Source organism: Maniola hyperantus, chromosome 2 (genome assembly GCF_902806685.2).
Source record: "Maniola hyperantus chromosome 2, iAphHyp1.2, whole genome shotgun sequence".
NCBI lineage: Eukaryota > Metazoa > Arthropoda > Insecta > Lepidoptera > Nymphalidae > Maniola > Maniola hyperantus.
The window spans coordinates 13,680,140-13,705,650 of NC_048537.1; the positions used below are offsets into that span (position 1 = coordinate 13,680,140).

Genomic DNA, 25,511 nt, shown 5'->3' on the forward strand with positions numbered 1-25,511 from the left:
GATTTCTGGATTGGCTCCCACGCCTTCCTCAATGCGGTGCGGAGTTACAGCCGGAGATTGCCCGTCGGGTCGACAGACGACCGATAGTGTTGGGGGTGTGCGTTCGTCGCACTCGCGAATTAACTCAAATCATTCTTGCTGTTTCTCTAACGGCCGAAATGAATCTATCCATAACTTGTCAATAAGTTACTTAGCTACACCGTTAATTGTCAAGAAAGACCATACAATTTTTGACAAAATATAACAAAGTTGCTAAGTAACCTATCGACAGATTACAGATAGGATTAATTTTTTTAAATTCGACCGTTAACAAGGAATAAAAGAAAGTAGATGGTCTTCGTGAGCTTGAGCGCCGCGTGCCGTGTTGAGTGCCGCGTGTCTATTTGTCATTTAATAATAACTTTTTTTATGTATACGCCCTTTCGTATCTATATAATATTTTATTATATACCCTTCAAGTATGTCGTGGAGCTAAAAAATAGGTACATTCGCTCAAAAGTAGAAGAAAAATATGTTGATATTAGAACTGTTTACAGTGCTGGCAGGGGTTTCATTTACCGTCTATCTTTTCTTTTAGTCTGCGTGATTAAATTCTCCGCGTCAATTTGTGAACAAAAGTCATTGTTTCGTCCCCAATCGGCCAGTTAGACGATGGCTACTTGGCTCGGTGGGCGCGCGCGGTATCATCTTCATTTCTGACGTCACATCACCGGTTGACCTCGCACGGACGCTATGAAGTTTTGGAAGTGCAGAAGTAGACGCGAGCGGCGCAATGACAGTAAGTTTTCTATAGGTTGAAATCTACACCTACTGTGTTATTTTCAGTTAGCAAAATGACGAATAGCTATTACACAAATTCAAAATAGTGAAGTGCTGTAAGCTGTTACGCTTTTTCAGTAGGTATGTCATGGACCTAAAAAAAATAGCTAGGTGGATTCGCCCTACAGTAAGTTTTCGAAAATCTGTAAATAGGTGTAACCTTTCAGCTTGACGCTACGATATTTGCCTGCTCGTTTTCGTTTTCTCTCTCTCCGGTCGTTCCTTCATTGCTGAAGATCGTGGTCCTGGCAACCTGCCCTCGAATGGATTATCTGTTTCCATCGGCTTCTGTCGGTGGCCATTTCGCAATGTGATAAAATCCTCACCTGCTGGACTCCTTTAACTGGTCGGACCACCTCGTCGTTTTCGTTTACCGTCTATCTTTTCTTGTAGTCTACGTGATTAAATTCTTCGCGTCAATTTGTAAACAGAAGTCATTGTTTTGTCCCCAATAAAGCCATTATTCGAGGGGATATAATATTATCGTCTTTATAAAAAAAAATAAGTAAACTGTAGTAGGTAGGTACGCGATATGTTGAAATGGCAATTGGGGAGGGAACGCCCCGCGCAACTGCACAGCCCCCACGCTAACCCGGTGGCGTCCAGCCGCCATATAACCCGATTGCCATCTCAACCTGTCGCGGACTATAAATGTCTACTATCGAAACGTAAGCGCTATGGTCTTATTAGTGGGAGGTCCCGGGTTCGATTCCCGGCAGGGCTTTGGAATTTTATAATTTCTAAATCTCTGGTCTGGTCTAGTGGAAGGCTTCGGCCATGGCTAGTTACCACCCTACTGGCAAAGCCGTGCCGCCAAGTGATTTAGCTTTCCGGTACGATGCCGTTTAGAAACCAAAGGGCGTAAATAAAAACTGCCATACCCTTTCCAGGTTAGCCCGCTTCTATCTTAGACTGCATCATCACTTACCTCCAGGTGAGATTGTAGTCAAGGGCTAACTTATGTATCTGAATTTTAAAAACCTACCTAGTTGTAAAGAAGCAGTGGTAAATGCTCCCCACATGCTCAGATACCACAGCTCATTGTGGCTGTGTCCGCTAAATGAGCGAGCAAACTATTATGATTAAAGAATAAAATGCCGTGCAGTGTGTTATTAAAACCCATTGTCTTGTCTCTAACAAACATAAAAGCGCTAGCCGCTGGTTAAAAGTGTACCTAGTACCCACAGTAAAATGATATTGCTAAGCTGATTATTAAGATATCGCAGACCAAGGGATTCATAGACAGAGCCAACAAGGTTTCCTAAAAGCGAAGCCAGTTTGTTTACGCGTCACTTACGAGTCACGACTCTTGTGGTTGGTTATTGTTTAGGTTGAACGTGGGTTGAACAAAACAAGTATTTTTATTGGACACAAAAATACAAACAAACACCCTACACCTACCCATACTACAAATACGAAAGTGTGTTTGTTTGTCCTCCACTCACACTGCATGGACATGTTTTTTTGCATATAGATGTAGCTGTGGATACCGGGAGAGAGAGGGATGGGTTGCTTTTATCCCTAGAGATCAAATAATTTCCACGAAATTTTTAAAATACTAAACCCACGCGAATAAAATTGTGTGCACCAGGTAGGTAGTAAATACCTACTAAAAATAAAAATAAATCGTAGTTAGGCCCTTGCACACGACGACCAGTCCCCGCGAGGTTCTGACTCTACTTGTAATTTGTTCCTGACCGGGTGTCCGGTCTATTTCTTTTCACTTAGAGATATATGAACCTTTAGCACAATATAATATGTATAATAATTCGCATTATATTGCACTCTTCCGATATTGTGTCCAATTTGTGTTTATGAAAATTGACAAAACGCACTGTAAATAGGTACTTAGTCGTAAGTGGGATTTTATTACTGCAAGGCCAGCCTTGTTCCATTGTTTGTCATAAAGGGTTGGCAGGGGCAATGATCTTTCTATTAATATTAATAACATTGTTTTAAATTTAATCAATGAGGAACTTTCCAGGGTGTGTTCCTTATATGTAGTACCTAGTTATAAGCTTCATAGATAGCTTTTCATACCCCTCCATGAAAAGTCGTAGATTTTTTCCTTACTTTTGTGCTAGTCTGTTTAATGAAAAGTGACTGATTTTTTAGCATTTTTAGAAACCTGAAACACTGCGGTCTTCTGGTGATGGATATTTGGCTGTCGAAATCGATTAATTTAAATATGTATAAGATGCGCTCCATCTTAGGCTGTATTATTTGCCACGGTCTGATTGCAGCCAAACGCTGGTCTATAAAAAAAACTTATCGTTAGTTAACTTAGGTCGGATTTCTGATACTATGGTCTTGAGTAATATTTTGAGAAACTATCGACAAGATGATTGTCACTAATTGTCCCGAAGCCGTCAACAATGATTCGTTAGACCATGAATTAGATTCGAGGTCGACACAAATTTTATTGTTATTTGACTAAGTTTGGTTAGTACTTAGTACCTACCTATCTATTGTCTCAAATACCTCTACTCTAGTACGTGACTGGTCGAGATGCCAATCGGGGTGTGAGGCGGGGGGATTCCCCGCACGTCACCCGCACCGGGATAGCGCGAGGGCTGTGCGGGTGTGCGGGGCGTTCCCTCCCCGATTGCAATCTGAACCTGTCGCGTACTATAGAGTGGTGTGAAGACGACATAATGGTCATGAAAATTGAAGAATACACGGAATAGATACTTACATGAGTTACACCTCCGCAGCTTTGTTGACCTTGGCACGATTGAAAAACCCGCCAAGTGCGAGTGAGGCTTGCGCAACGAGGGTTCCGTACTACAGTCGTATTTTTTCGACATTTTGCACGATAATTCAAAACCTATGATGCATAAAAATAAATAAAAATCTGTTTTAGTATATACAGTTGAAGCCCTTTCATATGATACCGCACTTGATATAGTTATCTTACTTCGAGAATTGAAAATTTAATTTTTAGTTTATGACCACAATTTTTTTTTGTGTGATGTAACCACAAATTCACGGTTTTCAGATTTTTCCCCTTATTTCTGCTATAAGACCTGCCAAATTTCATGATTCTAGGTCAACGGGAAGTACCCTGTAAGTTTCTTGACAGACAGACAGACAACAAAGTGTTTCTATAGAGGTTCCGTTTTTCCTTTTGAGGTCATCATCATCATCATCATCATCACCAAAAGACGTCCACTGCTGGACATAGGTCTCTTGTAGGGTACCTTTTGTGGTACGGAACCCTAAAAAGTAGTATGAGCCATGTCTAATGTCTATAGGCATGTCCAACGATGTACACGATTACCTTCAAGCATGATAGCTAAGAAAGAGCACACTGAAAATGACTTTCACAAGGGAGTATGTAAAATAGAAATCATTGTTTTTTTTAAGAATATTAGCCAAGTACATCATGATAACTAATATTCTCCTCTCCCCTCCAACTAAGCGTCAAGCTTAGGCTAGGAGTAGATACGACAATACTGCAATAGGTGAGGTTTGAACCGGCGACCTTTGCGATTTCAGTCCGCTCCTTTAACCATTGAGCTATGCAGCTCATTGGAAGGATTTCTCCATGTCCACAAAATCGCGACATATTGGGTTATCGCTGACGCGTTCGTCCAGATATGAATGGATGAGTAGATAGGTACCTACCTATTTTCTTGTAATTTTTGACGGCCCGTTAAATATTAACTTATAGAAAACTCTATGTAGTAGGTGTGGTGTACCTATAGTAAAAATAATATATCAAAATAGATAGATGTATCAATTTTCTTAAGTCTATGTACATCGGTTGAAGACGTACCGACGACGGCGACGACTGCTCGCTGATTGCTATGCCGGCCGCGGCCCACCGGCTTTTGTTTGCCGTCCACATTGTCATGTCCTTCCTCCGGTTCCTACTTTTACTGAATAGCTGGGCACCTAAGTAATTATGACGTAGGTGTCGTCGATGACTAAGTACCTAGTTAGTATCACGCGTTAAGAAAATTAATTATTACTTACCTATCTGTTTAAAAGAAACTTTTACCCATCAGGTGAGATCTTAAAATAATATCATGAATACATCAACCTCATATTTTGACTCAAGACTCTACCATCACTATATTGGGTGACTCCACGACTCTCAACTTTTTTATTATCCATCGTTGAATTTGACAGAATTTATCTAATCTTAAAACTTACGAACGTACGGCCAAGCGCGCCCTGGAACTCCAAATCCTGGCCCAAACCCAAACAGATAAATGACAGGAACATGTCAGATGTTCAAGTCGCATTTCACTAACTAATAGACTACAGTAGATTAGTCAGTATAGGTACATGTACCATTGCCAATGGTTGAGTATAGGTTGGTAAGTTTGACTAAAAATCTAATATTAAAATTGCTCATAAGGGCAACGTATGGTAGATCCTAACTTCTATTATGTAGAACGACCAAAAAAGGTTTGAACAACACCCAGGAGGTTTGGGGACCTAAATTAGAAAAGCTACCAACTTTGCCAAAGGCAACGAATCCTCGTTACAGTAACCGTATTACCTCCTTTTGCCTGATAACGGGCTATATCGTTCCCTAAGGACATCCTATCGCATATAGTTTCACTAAGGTTCTTAGGTATATGTATATGGACCAAGACGCAAGACCGTCTCTTACCGATAGAGTCGGATATTTGCTACAGTACCAGGTACCTACCTACCACGCCGTTGTTACAGGGGGAAAAGTAAGGCGCATAGTATACTTGCAGGGTGAAGTGGGACCAAGGGGCATGGTCTTTTGTGATACCAACTTAAACTCAGCTTTATTTTCTTGAGCCTCTGTGGCGAATCAAACAGGCGTGCTGCGCTTTATTTCAGTCTCCTCAAAGAGTAGACCTTATGAGACAAGTCAAGTAGAAAGTTTGTGTTGCCTACAGGGAGATGCCTAAATACCGAGACCTCTGAGACAAAACACTACAACACGCTACGTGGCGGCAGTGACGCTGGACGCAACGGCAACCAACGCGACGACGGCGACAAGGAATTGTATGAAGGTAGAACGCGTGTTGGGGTTGCTCTCCTGCAGTTGCGAGCCATCACCGTCACGAGCTGAAATGTTACGTCAGACGTGCTTCATACAGTTCCTTGCATGTTCCTTGTATTACAAATCGTACCTACACGAGTATGTGCGCATTCAGTGTCACATGCTTCCTTCGCGTTGTGATGCGCAGCTCATATAAGCAAGCATACTGTCATGTCCATAATCTTAGCTTATAAAGATACAAAAGCAGCCAAACAATAGTTGTTTAAAATCTGTGACTAGATTTATAGATTAGCTCAACTTGTTTGGTGAAAACAATGACAGAGTGCGGAGCCGAATTTGTAAATCAATCTTGATGTGAGTATACTCACTAAGTTTAGGTATAGTAGTACAACTTGGAACTATTTAATAGTATTTTAGTGCTACCTAATCACCTAAAAATTAATAAGATAAAAGATCCGCTAAAAAAGTAACGGATACGGATATCCGGAACATCACTACTCACTATATCTATTTTGTATAATGTGGACATGTACTTACTTATCGGGGTACGAGGCGGGGGGACGGCCCGCACAGCCACGCTCGCCCGCACCGGGTTAGCGCGGGGGCTGTGCGGGTGTGCGGGGCGTCCCCTCGCCGACTGCCATTTCAACCTGTCGCGTAAGCAATCATTTCGGAGTTCAAGTTTAACAAACGAATACAAAAACCACAGCTCTAAGTCGTGGGTATCAAGTTCGCCTCGTTACACAAATGTAAGAAATAAGAGCAATATGAAATTAAAACGAACATACAGAAACAGAACACTCGCCAAAGTGGCGATAAAAGCAGTTAGTCATCAAAGCACGAACCTAACACCATAAATTGATGCGACTGCATTTCCTAGATAAAAGCCAACTAGGTGGATCCGTCAGCGGCCGTCCCGCGCCGCTATAAATAGAATGCTGCTCGCTGTTAGGGCTACAGCAAGAAGAAAACATTGCTAAACACTGACAGACATACGGAGTAGGTAATTGAGTGAGTGTAAAACTTGTAAAAGTCTTGATATTGCTCTTTGGATAACGCGAAGTCACAATGTTTCTTTTTGAAGTCTTGGGAGGTAGTTTGACCTGTTCTGAATTTATGTTGTTCTATTTAAATGGTACCTACCAACTAAGAAGTGAGTGTGATGGGTTGACCCGACGATGACTCAAGTTGGTGACCGGAAGGTTGACCGGCTTTAAGTCCATATTTGGCCTTTTCCTATCCCCTGTACCTCAGAGAGCCTCTGATAAAAGAATATAAGAGATTCGAAATGCCGGTGAAAGAGTGAACTAAATATGTATCTAAATCGAGTCGAATACAGATTGCAGAAGAGAGGGAACCTACCGCATTTGATCCTCGGGAAACCTTTACCATTATTCAGTAAATAGGTAGAAGTCACGTGACTTACGACCATCAGCAATGAGGTCTGAGGATGCTTAGTCGCAAATAAAGAAGGTTTCAATATACTGATATCCCAGAGCCGGATACTAAAGTGAAAATGAAATGCAATGATATAAACTTTTATCGATGAAAGTTTCGCTTGACCTCACCACGGTCAGTGAATCAAGACTAATCAATTATTCATTTACTAGCTGATGCCCGCGACTCCATTTGCGTGGATTTAGGTTTTTAAAAATCCCGTGGGGACTGATTTTTCGGGATAAAAAGTAGCCTAGGTCACTCTCCAGGTCTTTGTCAAAAAATCACGTCAATCCGTTGCTCCGTTGCGACGTGATTGAAGGACAAACCAACAAACAAACACATTTATAATAAGGGATTAGAAAAGATCAGCATAAATCGTGCAAATTGGAAATTAATCTAGGACCTCATTTGCTGCTGAGGTCGAGCCATATGTTTACACTAAGTGGAATTGATTTGATTTTTGAAAATCGATCAGGGGATAGAATTTCCAAAAACCCTGAATTTCCTACATATTTCTTATTTTTTACCGAAAGTTCAAATACCATTTTTCATGGTTCAAATACCATTTTCATTTAGTAGGTAGATACTATTACAATTTGAAAAATTATGAACTTTTATGCAAAATTTTGTCCTTAACCTCCTTAGCGATAGAATTGCTCAAAAATCTTTTTTTGTGAGTGTCTAAGTTTCTAACCCCACAGTGGTTTCGTTTATTGCCCGTGGTCCGATCGCGAAGTTCTACTGGTCCATCCTGGCAATGGTTAGGGCTGTAGGGGGTTTTGCACATCGATCGCAGAAAAAATTCGATGGCTGTGCATTAATAGATCAGTTATAGGCTCCTATACAATTATCACTGGCAAAGTAGCGCCTACGTTTATCAAGCTTACTTTACTTATACTTACTTTAGCTTAGTTAACTCCTTATCTCTCCGTCATTCTTTGTGGACAGTGGGTAGAGACCGGCGATTAGGGCCACTTCAAGGTCGTCAATATAGTCTAGAGTGGCGGTTCCAGCACAGACATTTTATCATCGTGCATCGATACGACCTGGGATGATTGCAGCTTGCTAGGGCACAAGCAAGCGTGTTTCAAAGAGAGGCTCGTGAGATCCGAGAACTGTTTCCTTTGGAACAAGCCCAACTTCCCAAGGCGAGTCAAGCATGGAAGACACTGCTATGGCCATAGTGAGATCTGGGAGCCTCCCAATATATTATGATATGGTCTGAAGGTAGGCCACCGAGATATGTCATTAGGGCTATTCTGTGATTCTACTATTCGAAGTAAACCTGAATAAGTTTTCAGGAACTAGCTGTTCACTATTATATATCTCAGAGTAACTACGCCTCGTAGATTTGACATTGAGCGGAGCGGAGAGTTGCAAAGTAGTACCTTTTATCAATCCTTATCAATCATTCGTCACAAGAGATTACATCACAAATGTAAACAGGCCTGTCAGGGAAGACTTAACTTTGACGCTCCTACTGGAAGTTTAGTAAGTTTTCTTAGAACTGTTATTAAGTATTATGCAGGTATGACTTTGAGACTTGTAGCTATTTGAGTAAGTAGGTAGGTACAGTACAGCAGAGAAATGTCAATATTTTGACGTTATCTTTTCTTATCTTCTCAATCATCCGTCACAAGAAATTACATCACAGTAGACTGTGGATATAGGGCGGCGCGGCGGGAGGCGTCAGGCGTCCCATGCGGAAGGATGGCCGGCGGACGGCACTCGTTTCGGCGCCGCTCAGTCCGCGTTCCGTTGTCACTGAGTAGGTAGATCCGATGCGCGCCATTTAGCCCGGGTCAACACGCGAGTTCGAAATTCAAATTTAATTTCCGAACTTTTATTGTGTTGTGTTTTTTATGCGGCAGACAAAGGTCAAAGACCATACAGCCTAATCAACTGTGATTTTTTAAAACTTGGATAAGTATGTTATTTCTTGTTGGTTTTCAAGAGGCAGGAAAAGATCGATGACTTTGCAGCCTTGATACCTAGTTTTATAAGTTTAATTGTTTTTTAAATTACATAATTAGGTAATAACTAAGTTTTAATTGTGGCGGTGCAAGTGAGCCAGTGTTTGACAAGGGGGACAGGCAGTGGTATGAAAATACGTTTCGAAGTGCCTAATAAATTGGAAATCATTTTTGGAGGAGGCAGTAAGTACCTAGTACCTACCTACCTACTATTTTTTTTTGAGATTTTATTATAAATAACGAACTATAAAGTCTGTTGTATGGTACATTAATATAAATAAGACTAATAATATGCGTCTCTATAGTACCTACATAATATTATGACTCTACATCTAATAGCCTCGCTAAACAAACTTAGTAACAACAAGTTAACAAACAAAGTCTTATCTTAATAGAATGCTAGTTTAGTGCCTATCTAAGTATGTACTTATTTACGTAACAACAAACGCTATAGCTAACCTATCTACTATAATACATGACAATAAACAAGGTAAAAGTAAATGTAAATAAAGTATGAAGTACAGCCAAGTCACATAACTCTTTACTCCTATAAATAACCAGCTTTGTGGGAGACAAAGCTTTATACGAGAAAAGATCGTAGAGTTTTGCCTTTGCCAAGTTTACAAAAAAAAAGTAGAAGTGACAGTTACAGATTAAAATTTGAAGTATCTTGTATACACAAACTTGTACGCGACAGGTTGAGATTGCAAATCCCCCGCACTAACCCGGTGCGGGTGACGTGCGCGTGTCACGTGCGTCCCTCCGCCTCATACCCTGATTGCCATCTCAACTTGCCGCGGCCTATACATACATTATACATAGAATATTATACAAACCTACAACAACAAAACAAAACCTAATATCGTACCGTAAGGCATCGTCACGGTCTGCACCATGGTCTGCAAAGTCGAAATCCCACGGACACCATACAAAGCGATTTGACTTAATATTTACTGGTAGGTAAGCAGGAGCTTCACGAGTTCTTTTTGAAATAATGTCGGTTAGATATCTGGTCTGACCAGTTCCCCTACAAGTTTTTGTGCGCATGCCCAGCTTGAATATTTTAATCAGACATCCAGTTTGAGAAGCTATAATACTAACAAAGGCAATGATTAATTTTCGATCTTGTTCTTGTGCATTTCCACCAGATGACCGGCATTCATCTCGTCATAATTATTGAAGGTCTTGAATTCTGACACCGTCATTATGACATCTAAATGCCCTGTCTACCGTCCAAAAGAAAAGTAGCTCTACTTCGGCTATCCCTGTCCTTTCCCGACTGTTCCTAAGCCATGATTTTCTTCTTTAATTTTGTCCATCATAATAGTCTGAAGGACACTGTAGCGGTTCTATCTGAAAGAGAACTTGCCCCAGATGGTTCTAAATATTTTTTACCCTTTTAAGTGAGGTCTCTCTAGATTTATTGAGGCATCAGAAGACTTCTTGGTTTCTTAATAAACTGAATTAACTCATAATTATTATTATTTATTCATATTTTGTAATTTGTATGATTCAGTCAAGTGCAATTATATCAAGTGACATGATCATGATACGACCGCCTGCGGTTTTTGTCTGTCTGGTGCTCTGAATATCCAAAGTAGAACATAACATAGCTACTTAATATTGAATCAAAGTTTAGTAGACATATAAATTGTTATAGACCCAAGTTTGTTACATAGCTTTCAGGTGGTTCCGTCGACATCAAGTCTTCCTGGAGATGCTGGGCTCGACTCATTCAGTTTAAGACATACCAAGTCCAACCAAGTACCTACCTACTTTATACGTCCTAATTACCTAATGAAATAAGAAGTTGTTCTCATTCCAACGAAATTAATAACTAAAAAATATATCAATGCATTTTCCCTGATAAACAGCTGAACCGATTGTGATAGGCACATAAATAGAGGGGTTTTTTACAAACAGGAATTCAACGTCGTCGAATTCGCGAACAACTAAGTAGTTAGCTGAAACGTGCCGGACAAACGTTCCATAAAAATTAAGATAATAAAATAAAATAATGTTGAAATTAATTTAGGAAATTTTTGTTCTAATGATAAACATAGAGAACCGTTAATTTTTAACCACATAAGTGCCGAGCCGCACCTGCTTTCCCTATGTCAGTATTATTTATGGGAGCCAGGAGCCGCGCCGGTCGGCGGATGCCAGGTGTTACCGGACATAAAACGTGCTACAAGAAGAATGTATGAAAAATATAAATCTTTCGTTTTATAAATGGTAAACTTCCGTTTTTTTGTACGACCTAAGTACTTGATATATATAGTTCTCGTAGGTAAGTTTACGTTTTGAATTTTCATCACGCAATGTATTTTATTTAGCTAAACATCCTGGCTTAAGAACCTTCGCCAGTGGTTCAACGTGATTAGGTACAAGGTCACTGTTTAGGAGAGTAGTGAACAAAATCCAGTTACCTAGCATTAATGATTACCAACCTCTGATAGGACATGGCACTAGAAGAACTATGTATTACTTGCTTTAATCTGCTAATCCGCACTGGGCCAGCCAGTGTGGAGGATTGTTTACATGACATAATTTGCATAGCAATTCTCTGCTTCATCAGTCATTCATCAATCATCTCTCATAGTCATGATTAACGAAATTGACTGCTGCAGAACCTCGTCTATCTAATGGATTTGTTTTTGAAAGTTGATTTGTTTTCATTAAATGTATGTGATCTAAGCAGCGAATGAAAATAATCTTGCATCGTTCACTACACAATAACAATTCTAACTCTGTGGTTCACTACTTACTAAAATTAAATTCATATGCAGTAAAAACGGATACCTATTCACTTTGAGTGCTAAAATCAAACTGAAATACGCACAAGTACAGAGATCACAAACTAGAGCGTTTCAAATTTTTTATACAATTTCTTTGCATCCCCTTTTACTCACCCGTTTGAAAAATCTCTGCAAAAGAGTATTTATTCCATTTTTGAAGGTTGACTGGTATGGATTATAATATTATAAGCTTAGGCCTTTTGTACTAATTTTACTTTTGTATAAAAGACATTCTGATTTGTAGTCTCAATTCAGTTTTATTTATACTAAACTTATAAAAATAATTAAGCCTTACTTAATTTCAAAAGTGAATTTATAAGTTTTAATTGTTTGTGCTTTCGTTCTATTTGCAAAGGGCATTATCACTTGAAGATTCACCCTGTCCATCAAAATCCTTATAATCCCGACAGTATACAAGTCCAAACATAAAACTACTAGACTAAAAGGAATTCTCAAACGTGCTTTATCAATCTAATAACGCGAGCGGTGCGTGCCGGCTGGTTGCTTCCACAGAGCATTAGCTATCTAGCTTTTGTGCCCGAGTGCTCTAGATAGCGGCTATGGTGTGCCCTGGATAACCTGGATTGATAAACACCTAGATAATATCTAAGCCTGTTTTTATGAAAATAGGTCAATGCAAACACCTTTTTGTTTATTTCAAGGAAAAATATGACAAACCTTTTGTATTCGCCAATATTAATCATTATACATACTATGGGAATCGGAGACCCACACCAGCAACAAGGTAATCCTTACACATTTGTATGTTTGTTTATGTCTTCCTTTACGGTTATTGTCTTCCAATTTCTTGGTTTCTATATTAAATTATTAACCATCTAACCTAATCTAAATATTTTTAGGGTTCCATACTTCAAAAGAAAAACGGAACCCTTATTATAGGATCACTTGGTTGTCTGTCTGTCAAAAGAGTATAGAGTAGGTACTTGCCGTTGACCTGGAATCATGAAATTTGGCAGGAAGGTAGGTCTTATAGCAGACATTAGGGGGAAAATTTAAAAACCGTGAATTTGTGGCTACATCACAAGAAAAAAATTAAAATGTGATCATGAACAAATATTGCTATTTTCAACTTTCAAAGTAAGAGTACTATACCAAGTGGGGGTATCATATGAAAGGGCTTTACTTGTAAATTCTAAAACAGATTTTTATTTATTTTTAGGCATAATAGTTTTTGATTTATCGTGCAAAATGTCGATAAAATACAATTGTAGTACGGAACCATTAGTGCACGAGTCTGACTTGCACTTGGCTGGTGTTTTCTGGTAGGTAAATACGTTGCTCCGTAGCGACGTGATTGAAGAACAAACCAACAACTTTCTCATTTATAATAGGGGTAGGTAGTAATTAAAATAATTAACAATTTTTTGGTTCTTATTAAGTAAACTATAGCAATGTCAAGAATCTCATTTGCAAAACTTCTTATTGTCTCCACGAAAATGAATGGTTCTCATGTAGCGAAGAAAATAACAAACATACTTACTTATTTAACATAAAAGAATATGAACTCGAATTATATTTTCACACGCAGTCATAATGATTTATTTTCAAATATTTTAATTAGGAGTTCACAAAAAGAAACAAAGGACTCGTGTGACTGCATTAAAATTTCCAAGATACCTAAAGTTGAAAACTAAAACCCGACAACGATCATCTTAATAAACGCTCAAATATTATAGTAAAATTGAGTTACTTGGTATATTTTAATAGTATACTATATTTATATTTATGAACTCAGTATTTTTTTTTCTTTCATGTGACATCCCACTCGATACAAAAGCAAAAAAAATATTTAAAGACCCCCACCCAAAAGGATGTAACATCCTTCAGATCGATTTTGTTCGTATAAAATAAAGCCTACTGCCTATCTCACCCGGATTATAACAGCAAATCAATTGACACCTCATTGATAAAAATCGGCCAAGTAGTTAATCCGCTACAGAGGAACACACTTAGATACAAACATACACACATTACATACATACATAGACTGCCAAAATCATAACCCTTCCTTTTGACTTTGCCGACTGCCGTAGTCGGGTAAAAATTGCTTCAAGTCAGCAACATATTTATAACATACAGCAACATACTTTGAACTCCGGACGAGTATTAGAATATTTTGAGATGTTACGCTAGAAGTAGCTACGATCTACATCATGTTACAAATCCAACAACTGACAATCAAAAAGTGTTCAATAGTACCTACTATGAAAAATTTATTTGACTTTGAGATCCTCAAAGCTGAAAGAAAGACAGATACCTAGTCGATGAACAAGATTTCATAATATTATATGGCGCGAACGTTGCTTGTTAAGCTTTAATTAACTTATAGTTTAGTCAAAGTCAAAGTTAATTCATTTATTCAAAGAAGGTATTATTGTACTCTTTGTGCTAGTCAGTTGTTGGTTTTGTAGGATGATATAGATGTGATGATTGATTCATGACATGTCATGATCAACCCATCGCCAGCTCACTACAGAACACGGGTCTCCTCTCCGAGTGAGAAGGGTTTTGGCCATAGTCTACCACGCCGGCCATGTGCGGATTGGTAGACTTACACCTTTGAGAACATTATGGAGAACTCTCAGACATGCAGGTTTCCTCACGATGTTTTCTTTCACCGTTGAAACGAAAGATATTTAATTAATTAAAACGCGCATAACTCCGAAAAGTTGGCGTGCCCCCGACCTCCGATTAGAAGGCAGACGTCCTATCCACTAGGCTATCACAGCTTATAGATAATTGATTACGTAAACTTAAAACTAAAACTACTAGGGTTCCAAACGCGCCCAGGTTACATACACAACCAATAAATAAGAGTACTTTCGGAAAAAACCGGCCAAGTGCGAGTCAACCTCGCGCACCCAGGGTTCCGTACTATAGTCGTATTTTTTCGACATTTTGCACGATAAATCCAATACTATTATGCATAAAATAAATAAAATCTGTTTTAGAATGTACAGGTAAAGCACTTTCATATGGATACCCCACTTGATATAGTAATCTTACTTTGAAAGTTGATAATACTAATCATTTGTCCATGAACACATTTTAATTTTTTTTCGTGATGTAACCACAAATTCACGATTTTCAGATTTTTCCCCCTAATGTCTCCTATGACCTACCTACCTGCCAAATTTCATGATTCTAGGTCAACGGGAAGTACCCTGTAGGTTTCTTGACAGACAGACAGACAGACAACGAAGTGATCCTAAAAGCCATAAGGGTTCCGTTTTTCCTTTTGAGGTACGGAACCCTAAAAAAACTGTTGAAAGGTTAAAAAAGTAAATATTTAAATTCTCTATTGGAAAAATTGGGAAACTTTGTTTACATACAAACGAGGCCGAGACCGTATTCACGAACGTAGTGAGAATGCAAACAAAGTTAAACGCCGCTGAACAGCCGCTCTCGTGCATGGATGGCTTTTACTGTGAACTGTAAATACTAAATACGTCGAATAACATCGCTCTTATTCGTAATTTGTATATAGTGTGAAAAAACAAGGTTAGAACAATTGTCAAATCGGTGAAGTACGTAGTTCTAGTTACGTAGCTACTACGCTGTTACAGAGCTGTTATGTTAATGTATAGCGTGCAAAACTCGGGTCAATGCCCCGCCTACGACGCAGCATTGACTCCGAGTGGCTTACTTACGCAACGTTCGTTGACCTCTACCGTCAGTCGGATGTTTTATTTGCAATATGTCGTAAACTTTTACAAAATTATATGATTTTTTTATATTTTTTTCGCGTTTTTAGGGTTCCTCACCTCAAAAGGAAAAACGGAACTCTTATAGGATCACTTAGTTGTCTGTCTGTCTGTCTGTCTGTCTGTCTGTCTGTCTGTCTGTCGGTCTGTCAAGAAACCTACAGGGTACTTCCCGTTGACCTAGAATTTGGCAGGTAGGTAGGTCTTATAGCTGACATTAGGGGAAAAATCTGAAAACCGTGAATTTGTGGTTACATCACACAAAAAAAAAAATTGTGGTCATGAACTAAAAGTTAGTATTTTCAATTATCAAAGTAAGATAACTATATCAAGTATTTCATATGAAAGGTCTTCATCTGTGGATTCTAAAACAGATTTTTATTTATTTTAATGAAGCATAGTTTTTGATTTATCGTGCAAAATGTTGAAAAAATACGACTGTAGTACGGAACCCTCGTTGCGCGAGCCTGACTCGCACTTGGCCGGGTTTTATGGTATTATGTCAGTAATCATCAATACTATCACCTGTCTTCAGTGATCCTGTCTTCGTTTTTCACAGCGTTCTGGTTACACCCTATTTAAACGCTGTGTAGCTGTAGAAACGTGATTTGAACAGGAAATCCAAATTGCTCTTTTACCGCTCATGCTAATTCGTGAACGATAACTCGGTCCGAGTGCCAACTGTCAAGGATGGGAGAACAATGGCTGCAAGCGGCGGCTGCGTCAACTACAGAACACAAATGACAAAGCAAAGTACCGCCAAGGTCGTTACATACGCATTATCATTATTATCACCGACCCATCATCGGCTCACTAGTCACTACTAAGCACGGGTCTCTTCTCAGAATGAGAAGGGTTTGTCGATAGTCCACCACGCTGGCAAAGTGGGGATTAGCAGACTTCACACACTTTGAGAACAGCACACACGCACGTCTACGTCTCTTGGAATATCAAATGTATTTTTGCCTTCATGGAGTGCATGCCATTAGTAGCACTGCATTTTTTAAGCATTTTAAAATCGTTGGTCGCAAAAAACAATGCTATTATATTTAGGAAATAAAAAGCGCCAGAAAGACTGCAATATAATTTCCATGCCCACATTTCCTCCGAAAGTCCCATTCATTATGTTGTTGTATTCATTTTTCAAAGAAAAATGTAGGTCACCTAGGCTCGTCGGAGGTGGCCGGGTCTCGGCTTGTTTACTCCCAACTTTATTATATTAAGTTTTCGTAAGATGCTCAAGACTTCGCCTTCATAATTTCATGCCATGTAAAATCTTCTTTTTCTTTCTTCAAAGTTTTCAGTGGGGTAGTTTTCTGCAGACTTACGAAAACAACACAATATTATTGTCTTGTCCATGCTCAACATTTATCCAGGGCGATTGTCTAAAACCTGCATCGATCATTATTACAATCTCAATTGTTCTGATTGGCTGAATTTATGCGATTCTTGTTGCAACAATGCATTGTAGCCAATAGTGAGCGAGCGTTAACCAATCAGAGATGATTGCGATCGTGACATTGTCGCTGTTATTCTCCCGCAATATGTTGTCTGCTTAAATATTTTTGACGATCTCCCTGGCGCAGATACAATTTAGCACTTGACTGCAATCTCACCTGGTGGTAAGTGATGATGCAGCCTAAGATGGAAGCGGGCTAACCTGGAAGGGGTATAGGAGTTTTTATTAAACCCACACCCGGAACGCTAAATCGTTGGCGGCATGGCTTTGCCGATAGGATGGTAACTAGCTAGAATATCAATAGTTAAATTATTTTTTCATTTAAACGTTAACTCCTTGCATCATAATTAAAAATTTAATGACCGCCGTCGATCTGAACCTGTTGTTTAGTAGCTAATAACTGTCGTTCCATTCCGATTCTGTATACAGCATGCCGCAGTGGCCTCATTTCCAGCTTCGGAAATGATTCGGCTTGCCGCTCACAAACAATACAATGCGCTCTTTTTCCTCTTTTCTAGTCTTTTATTATTAATTGTTAGCTCTTTTTTTTCATTTACTTTCGTTGTTTTCATCTTATTCGGATCTAAGAGAAAATTGACCGTTATTTTTAAAAGTTATATATCTATGTGATTTTTTTTGTTAAGTATCTACATATTTATTTTTTGGTTACAATCCATACAAATACGCATCTAGATTCTAGTGGCGTACAGGTCGGAGCATATAAAGTATCCTAACTAGTTAAAATAAATATAAATAAAATATATAAATAGGGTAAAACTATACAAGATGCCCCAGCGGGCAAGACGCCTCACCACTCTCACACTCACACAAATTAAGATAGGCGATTTACGATGACACACCGACATAGCCGCTAGTGCTCTTTCAACTTGTATGGCGCAAACACGTGTTTCTTGCATTTATTTTTGAAGTTGTGGTCAAATCAGTGAATTAGACCTTAGAACATATTGAGGTGAGTACTATACAATTTTCTCGATTTAAACTACTAATTTGTTATTCAAAATTATAGTTAGAAATACAAAATCTGTGATAAATAACCTACGATTTAGTACGTTTCTCACAGTTGTTACCGTTTAGTGGCGCCGGCATTTGAGGTGGGGCATCTTGTACTAAGGTATTTACAAGATGCCCCAGTTATCACGGTGTAAGACGCCCCATTTTTAGTGCCACAAAATAATACGTATGTTTTACATTTTTTCAGTAATGCCACGTAATTATGTAAGATCTACTTTGCGGGCATCTTGGTCTGAAACTGAACATATACAACAAAACAGAAAATATACAAAAACGGAAGTTGATTAAAGAAAAGTCTTGAAACCAACGAAAACATGTAAATTATCTAAAAAAATGATAAAAAGAATGTTGTTAAGAAGGATATAAAAGGAAAAAGACCAGCAAAGAAAAAAGCAAAGAAGATTAAACCTGTATTTCAATCATCGGACAGCGACAGTGAAGACGAAAACAAGCAAGAAAGTTCTGATGAAGAGATATCCGAAGAAGACAACGAAAACAGATGTGTAGAATGCACTGAAGACTATTATAAAACGACATCAACAGAAGACTGGATTAAGTGCTCTTCTTGCTCTTTTTGGCTGCACGAGTTCTGTACAATGTACAAACCGTTGTGTAATAACTGTGGTAAAAAGCTAAGAGAGAGAAGCTATCACGAAGTAAAAAATAAAGAAAAAATAAAGTATACATTAAAGAGTATAAGTTACAATATGTGATTTAAAAGTCGATCTCTAACTAGACTGTTTTATTATAATTATTTTAAAATTTCTGAAGATTTGTTATTTCTATTTTACTGGGGCGTTTTGAAACTGAACTGAGGCATCTTGTCATGCAATGACCGCACAAAACGCCCCACCATAGGTTTTAAAAAAGCTAATATTATGTGTTATTGATAAGTCTGAACTACCAAATAAATATGCCAAAAGATTCTTAAATTATTGTTTTTTCATTAAGTACCAGTATATTTATCTAATACTTTAAAAGTAAGGTTTTAAAGAAGTCTATAAAAAAGTGGGGCATCTTGTATAGTTTTACCCTAAATAAAATTTACTTATTTTTATTTTTATTTAATGATGATATTCGCATGTCAATTTTATGCTAATGATTTTTGTAATTAGTTAGGTATGTACTTTTAGCGATATAAGAGATACTTTTCGTCAACAAGTTTTCAGTGGTCTTGTTTAAGTAAATCATATTTTTATATCGTACTAGCTTATGCTCGCGACTTCGTCCGCGTGGTCTACACAAATTTTAACCCCTATTTCACCCCCTTAGGGGTTGAATTTTCAAAAATCCTTTCTTAGCGGATGCCTACGTCATAATAGCTATCTGCATGCCAAATTTCAGCCCAATCGGTCCAGTAGTTTGAGCTGTGCGTTGATAGATCAGTCAGTCAGTCAGTCAGTCAGTCAGTCACCTTTTCCTTTTATATATTTAGATTAGAGAATTTACGTACTTATGTATGTATTCTTAGTCAAAGATTACGCTCTCTCCGAAAGTCAGCTTGCTGATAATAATCGCACATCTTCTATTGATCCCCAGTTATCTCATCGACTGGCAGCAAAGCAAAATCGTCGATAACGATGCCTCAAATTTCAGATGAATAGTTGCGTTTGAGTAAACATAACGTGTTAAATCGATTGTGAATTGTACTTTGAACCTTATGTGTTTGCAATAAAAGTGATACTTTTGACAAGAGCGATCGAAAGTCAAGGATTTCTAATACTAGGAGGTCCAAACATCAGGATACTTTTGAAGTTTTGATACACAGCGTCAATTTCGTGAATGATCACTCCAAGGTCACGGGTCTACTAATGCCATAATGTATAATGTGTTTATACCTGGGTTTCCAGTGATGTCTGAACGCGACAGTATGAGTGTGAGTGCAGTGGCCGGTAGTGTGTGTTGCCGCGTGCGTTCAACGATGCAGTGCTTCGGATTCAGCGGTAATCAGTTATTACAATAATGCTCTGTGACGTGCACTTGGAATGTCTTTGTTATTTGCAGCTTCATGGAAGCGTACATTATTTCTGAATTATAGATGTGCTGCAAGTTGCAACTGTACTGTCGTTGTTGACGTCTTACGGTTTACTATCTAGGTGTAATGTAGAGGTTATAATCATTGGTGATGGTTTATTATCAACTTCTGTAGTTATGGCTTGTGAGATACTCATATAATTTGTACGTATATACGTGACTAACCTCTTTTAACTAACAATACAACTAAGATCTATAAGTACGAGAATCAAGTCCAAATTTTAATCATCTATAATGTATAGTTAACATGAATTAAATGTTTATTTTTTATACTTAGGTACTAAATCTTAGAATTTTCGCGATGCTTAACTATATTCGTCTATTTATTTTCCTGAACCGATTTGATACGTTACATTTTACAGTAGCAACATCACAACAACTATAGGTATAAAAATTGAAAACTAGTATTGATTCTGATAAGGAAAGTATAAAATGAGGAAAACATATAAATTGTATGTGGCTAAAAGTAATGCACCAAACAACTGGTTTAATGATGACTCGAAATAACAGAACTCAATGATCTCTTTACAGAACGTAACAAGAAAGCTAACACTTTTCACTTCAAAGATAAAAGAGATCACAAAACACAAAAAACCAATCAAAAAAGTAAACGATGTGGAAAATCAATTCAGATTCACGTCAAAATCACGTAAAATGGCGGATTTAAAAAGTTGTAATGACTAACGGTAACGGTGTAGGAGGCTTACTTGAACACCTGTATTTGTTATAGTTATAATCGTGAGTCTGTGAATTAATATCTACAGACGTACCAACAAGTCGGCTGCCGACATTTTATTCCGACAGGTAAATAAGCTGATCTTTGTCGAAGTGGGACTATCTTGCCAACCCAACGAACCCATACATATCTACAAAAGTCTTCATCTATCATCTAAACTCTACTTAAGATAAAAAATATGTTTGTGACCGAGTCAGGTGGTAACCCAAACGACCAAGAGATGAGCAAAAAGGAGATGATTTTGAATTTAGAAGTTATAGATTCAGTAACAACAAAAACGTCCTATTTACACTCGAACTATGTATCTATAGAATCAAGAAAAACAAAAATCAGACTATAGTGGCAAGCAAAAAGTAGTAGCGATGATCTCGGATTTGGAAACTGCAGATTCAGTAACAAGAAGAAAAACACTTTTTGCACGTGAAGAATGTATCTTTAAAAAAAAAGCCTCATTGAACAACTTCTTAGCCTTTATATTAGACTAGCTGATCCGCCCCGGCTTCGCTTGGGTGGAATTTAGAAAATAGAGGTGGGAGTTGAATTTCCAAAAATCCTGGAACACGTACTTATTTCTTCAACCGAAACCGAAAACCCAAATACCAATTTTCATGCAAATAATTTGAAAAATGACTTACTTTCGTACAAACTTTCATCCCCTATTTAACCCACTTAGGGGTAGAATTTCGAAAAATCCTTTCTTAGTGAATACCTACTCTTTACAAAGAACACACCCTCAAAATTTCATGTCTCTAAAACCAGCGGTTTAGGCTGTTTATATATGTCAGTCAGTCAGTCAAGACTTTGAATTTTATATATACAGACAGATCATTTATAAGCATTTTAGAAAAATCAAAGTCTTTGATGAGTTGGAAGCACGTTGGAAGTTGGCAGGATTTGCAAGTTGCCATGTCTGTAGATGGTAAACTGTGTGAAGTGTCGGTGAATGAGTGAAGAAACCGTATCAACTGTGGTCTACCGAATACCGATTTAAATGTACGGGAGCGCTCGGAGCGAGCGGCGCGTGAGATGTGTCCGATAAACTACCGGCTTGCGCTTGCGCACATGCGGCTTAACTTCTTTATAAAAAGCCAGAAATTAGGCAAGTGTACTTTAAGTATATAATACCAAATATCGTATTAAAGCTTAACATATATTAAAGCGATGAAATACATCTTAATAAATTGATATCCAGGCTGATATACATAAATTTAAAAGCCTTTTAATAAAAGATTTAAAAAAAAACATTGATATCTGTGTCGAAATTACAAAATTACCGTCTTGTTTCAATAATTCAAGTTTTTAGTGTACGATTTATATCGGAAGCTTTGGATAAGTAACAGGATAAGTGCTCTGGTCTTTTGGCTTTGGATAAGCAACAGGATAAGTGCTCTGATCTTTGGCTTTGGATAAGTAACAGGACAAGTGCTCTGGTCTTTGGCTTTGGATAAGTAAAAGGATAAGTGCTCTGATCTTTGCCTTTGGATAAGCAACAGGATAAGTGCTCTGGTTTTTGGCTTTGGATAAGTATACGATAAGTGCTCTGGTATTTGGCCTTTGGATATTTGGATTTGTTTTTGATCTGGTGGTAATGTAATGAATAAAATAACCTTTTACGAACGTAATTTCTATGGCATGTTTATGACCAAATTATTTTTTCAATATTATTTAATTTTGCATTAAAATATTAGAACTAAATTGAATACTTGATCTTCAAAAGTGCCACAGCCATACCTACCACAGTTACGATTTAACATTTCTCGTCATTTCTATATGAAATACTTTATCGTTTCTCTTTCTACCTAGTTTCGACAATCTTGTATGGAAATCCTTTCATAATTCAATATTCCTAGATTATTGACCCGAAAAGTAGGTGTGAATGACCTCTGGAGTGTCTGCGATTTTTCATTGTAACTCCCACATATTATATCGATGCCATAACCGTTTTCTTCCTTTGAATATAACTACCTACGAATTTGTTATCTTACCTTATGAATGATGGGACTAAACGAAATGATAGACGTATCATTTTGTAGTGCCCGCGGAATGTCTTGAAATTTAGTTTAAATTCTGTTAATCCATACAATATTGAATCTTAGTATAAAAGATAATCTGTAAGTTTAGGTTAAAGCAAAATTACTAATAAGCCAAAGATATATAATAACACATATTTAAGCTAAATCATAGAAATTCCTCCTACATCAATGTTGTATTGAGTCCTTATTGGTACTCGGTAGGAAGGCTAGGAAGTTATAAGATTGTTATATAATAGAACACATCTTTGAAAGAAACTGTGGAGAAGCAATATCGTAAAGATGTTATTCGTAAAACAGTAACAATGATCTTCGATACAGAAAATTGCCTCGGCGCAATAAACATGGAGCAATTTGCTCGGAAATTATGTACTCGGAGATATTTATTGAGCTCATTACACTGAATGACCGAGATCATTACGCACTTAATCTTTGTTTTATGTATGTACCTACTGTTGATTTGGTATTTAGGTACACACACCATCAAAAAGAACTATGACCTTGAACTTGCGCAGTGGGTTATTTATCGATCTATTTGATGATAATATGAAAAAATTATACAACCATGTATAGTCCGCGATCTATTAAACATACTTAGAAGAGGTTTGCATATTATGCGATTTCTGTGAAAATCTTCGTGTTAATATTTGGTGTGAATGAACTCTGAATAAAAACTTGATTCACATTTAACAAGAAGGTGATTCATCAAAACTCGTTTCTTTATTGATTTTTTGGATGCTTTGTTAATTTCCGTGAGTTTTGGATAAATTAATTAAACAACTGCTCCTTTTCCCACGATATTTTATATTTTAGTTTTATTACCTAAGACACTTTTATCATCTTCGACGTAGTCGACCCGTTTGATACTTTGATCTTTGAAGATCAATAAGTTATCAGTCTTTAGGTTCCTACCTGGATATATAAACACCTAGTCCTTGACTCCTTGCCGAATTTCTTTAAATCAGACCTAGTTCAATTTTAGATTAATCTACTCGTTCCTAATACGCACTGCTAGAATGCGAAATGTAAGGTCATTCCGCCTAAGGATCGGCTTCCATTATCCCCGCTGCCTTTAATATTGTATACTTACTTTCAAAAGAAAAATAGGTAAATAGGCATCTTCTAGGTAGGTGCGTTCCACCTAAGGCTGCATCATCACCTGCTATTTGCTGTGATTGTAGTCAAGCGTAAGCCTTGTCAAATTCAATTCGTCATCATCCAGCAGATTCTTTTTACCCGACTAACAGGAGTTTGATATTGTTCATTTACTTTACTTTTTACCATGACCCAAAAATTCAGTAATTTGATAGATATATGATCACTGACGAGAATTTAAACAAATCTGAGAAAACGGCATTGGATGAGAATGCATAAGTAACTAATCTGCATTGAATATTTTTACCGATATTTGTCGAAACAGCCTTTAAACATAATGTGTTATCCTACCTACTATCTGCAAGATGGACAATTTACAACACATATTTTAGAGAACATGGAAGAGCTGACGTCATTTACCTGTAGGTACCTACTCTGGCTTTGTGGATTGTATCAGTCGAATGAAGCCTAGCATCCGGGCTGAGTTCCAATTGTGATGTTGCCTAGATGCGCGATCTATCATTCATCTCGCTTTTCATCGCCATCGCATCGAAACTAGATGACATTGATTTCGCTGGAACTATTGTTTCAAGCTCAGACCGATGTGAATTTGTTTTGATTCATTGTACATATCTATCATCTGGTGACAGAAGGGCTGGCTCTTGGCTCATTTTTTGTGCAACGGATCAGCCTGGCTGTACAGCGCGGAAATGCAGCCAGTATTCTTGGCAACCTTCCACGCGGGCATGATTTGTATAGTAATAAGATAAAGTTATTGTAGGTAATATTTTCATTTAAAAAAAATATTCGCAAATTGATTTATAGGCCTGATGTTGTAACTTTTCTTGATCAATTAATTATGTTCGATGTGGTAGATAAGCCAGTCATTTATACCATTCTTGGGACAAGTTAATAACGCTGAAAGGGCCGCTAGTTTTCACTCCTGTCGACAGTCCCCACTGGCTGCCAATTTTATTCAAAGCATCTGAATGTGTCAGGTCACTTCGCATATTTCTTTTTAAATACTATGTACCTAGTTTGCTTTAGTTAGAAAGTAAATAATCGGATTGTACAGTGTCTGAGTCGTGTTCACTGAAGCAATTATGGTACGCCTAAGTATAGAACATAGATCTACATAGCCTTAATAGAACCATGTTAAGTTTTAACTATGGCTTCTAGATCCTATAGCTATGGGGTCGTGTGGGCTCGACCGTCGACGGGAAATTGAATCTTTTGTTACCAGACGCTCGACTCGGGCCAATGGACATACATATTGTACCTATGCCTGACGGGCCATCGATTTTGTGTATGGATAATGTTGGTGTTGATGGTACACTTAAGATTACCCGGCTTAACTTAACAGTCTTAACGCTTTATATA

At 37.9% G+C, this 25,511-nt stretch overlaps 2 protein-coding genes across 12 annotated transcripts in view; one reads left to right on the top strand and one right to left on the bottom strand.

Moving 5' to 3' along the window:
* LOC117992918 (glycogenin-2-like) overlaps positions 1–25,511 on the bottom strand; it is a 172,376-nt gene that overhangs the window by 41,898 nt on the left and 104,967 nt on the right. The window lies entirely within an intron of this gene.
* The window catches only part of LOC117992954 (guanine nucleotide exchange factor DBS-like), a 124,376-nt gene that overhangs the window by 18,190 nt on the left and 80,675 nt on the right, over positions 1–25,511 (top strand). For 4 of the 11 annotated variants that reach the window (XR_011238143.1, XR_011238142.1, XM_069506835.1 and 1 more), the window contains exon 2: positions 5,703–5,819. The exons of 1 other annotated variant lie outside the window; for it this stretch is intronic. Coding sequence is in view for 8 of the 10 variants with exons in the window: in XM_069506835.1 (XP_069362936.1) it covers positions 5,703–5,819 (117 nt within the window). In the remaining 2 variants the exon portion in view is untranslated. Of the gene's footprint in view, positions 1–344; positions 483–557; positions 779–5,702; positions 5,820–8,962; positions 9,406–20,088; positions 20,180–22,007; positions 22,106–25,511 lie in introns of those variants that run through there. 6 more of the 11 variants (XM_069506845.1, XM_069506880.1, XM_069506849.1 and 3 more) reach the window with 6 other exon arrangements.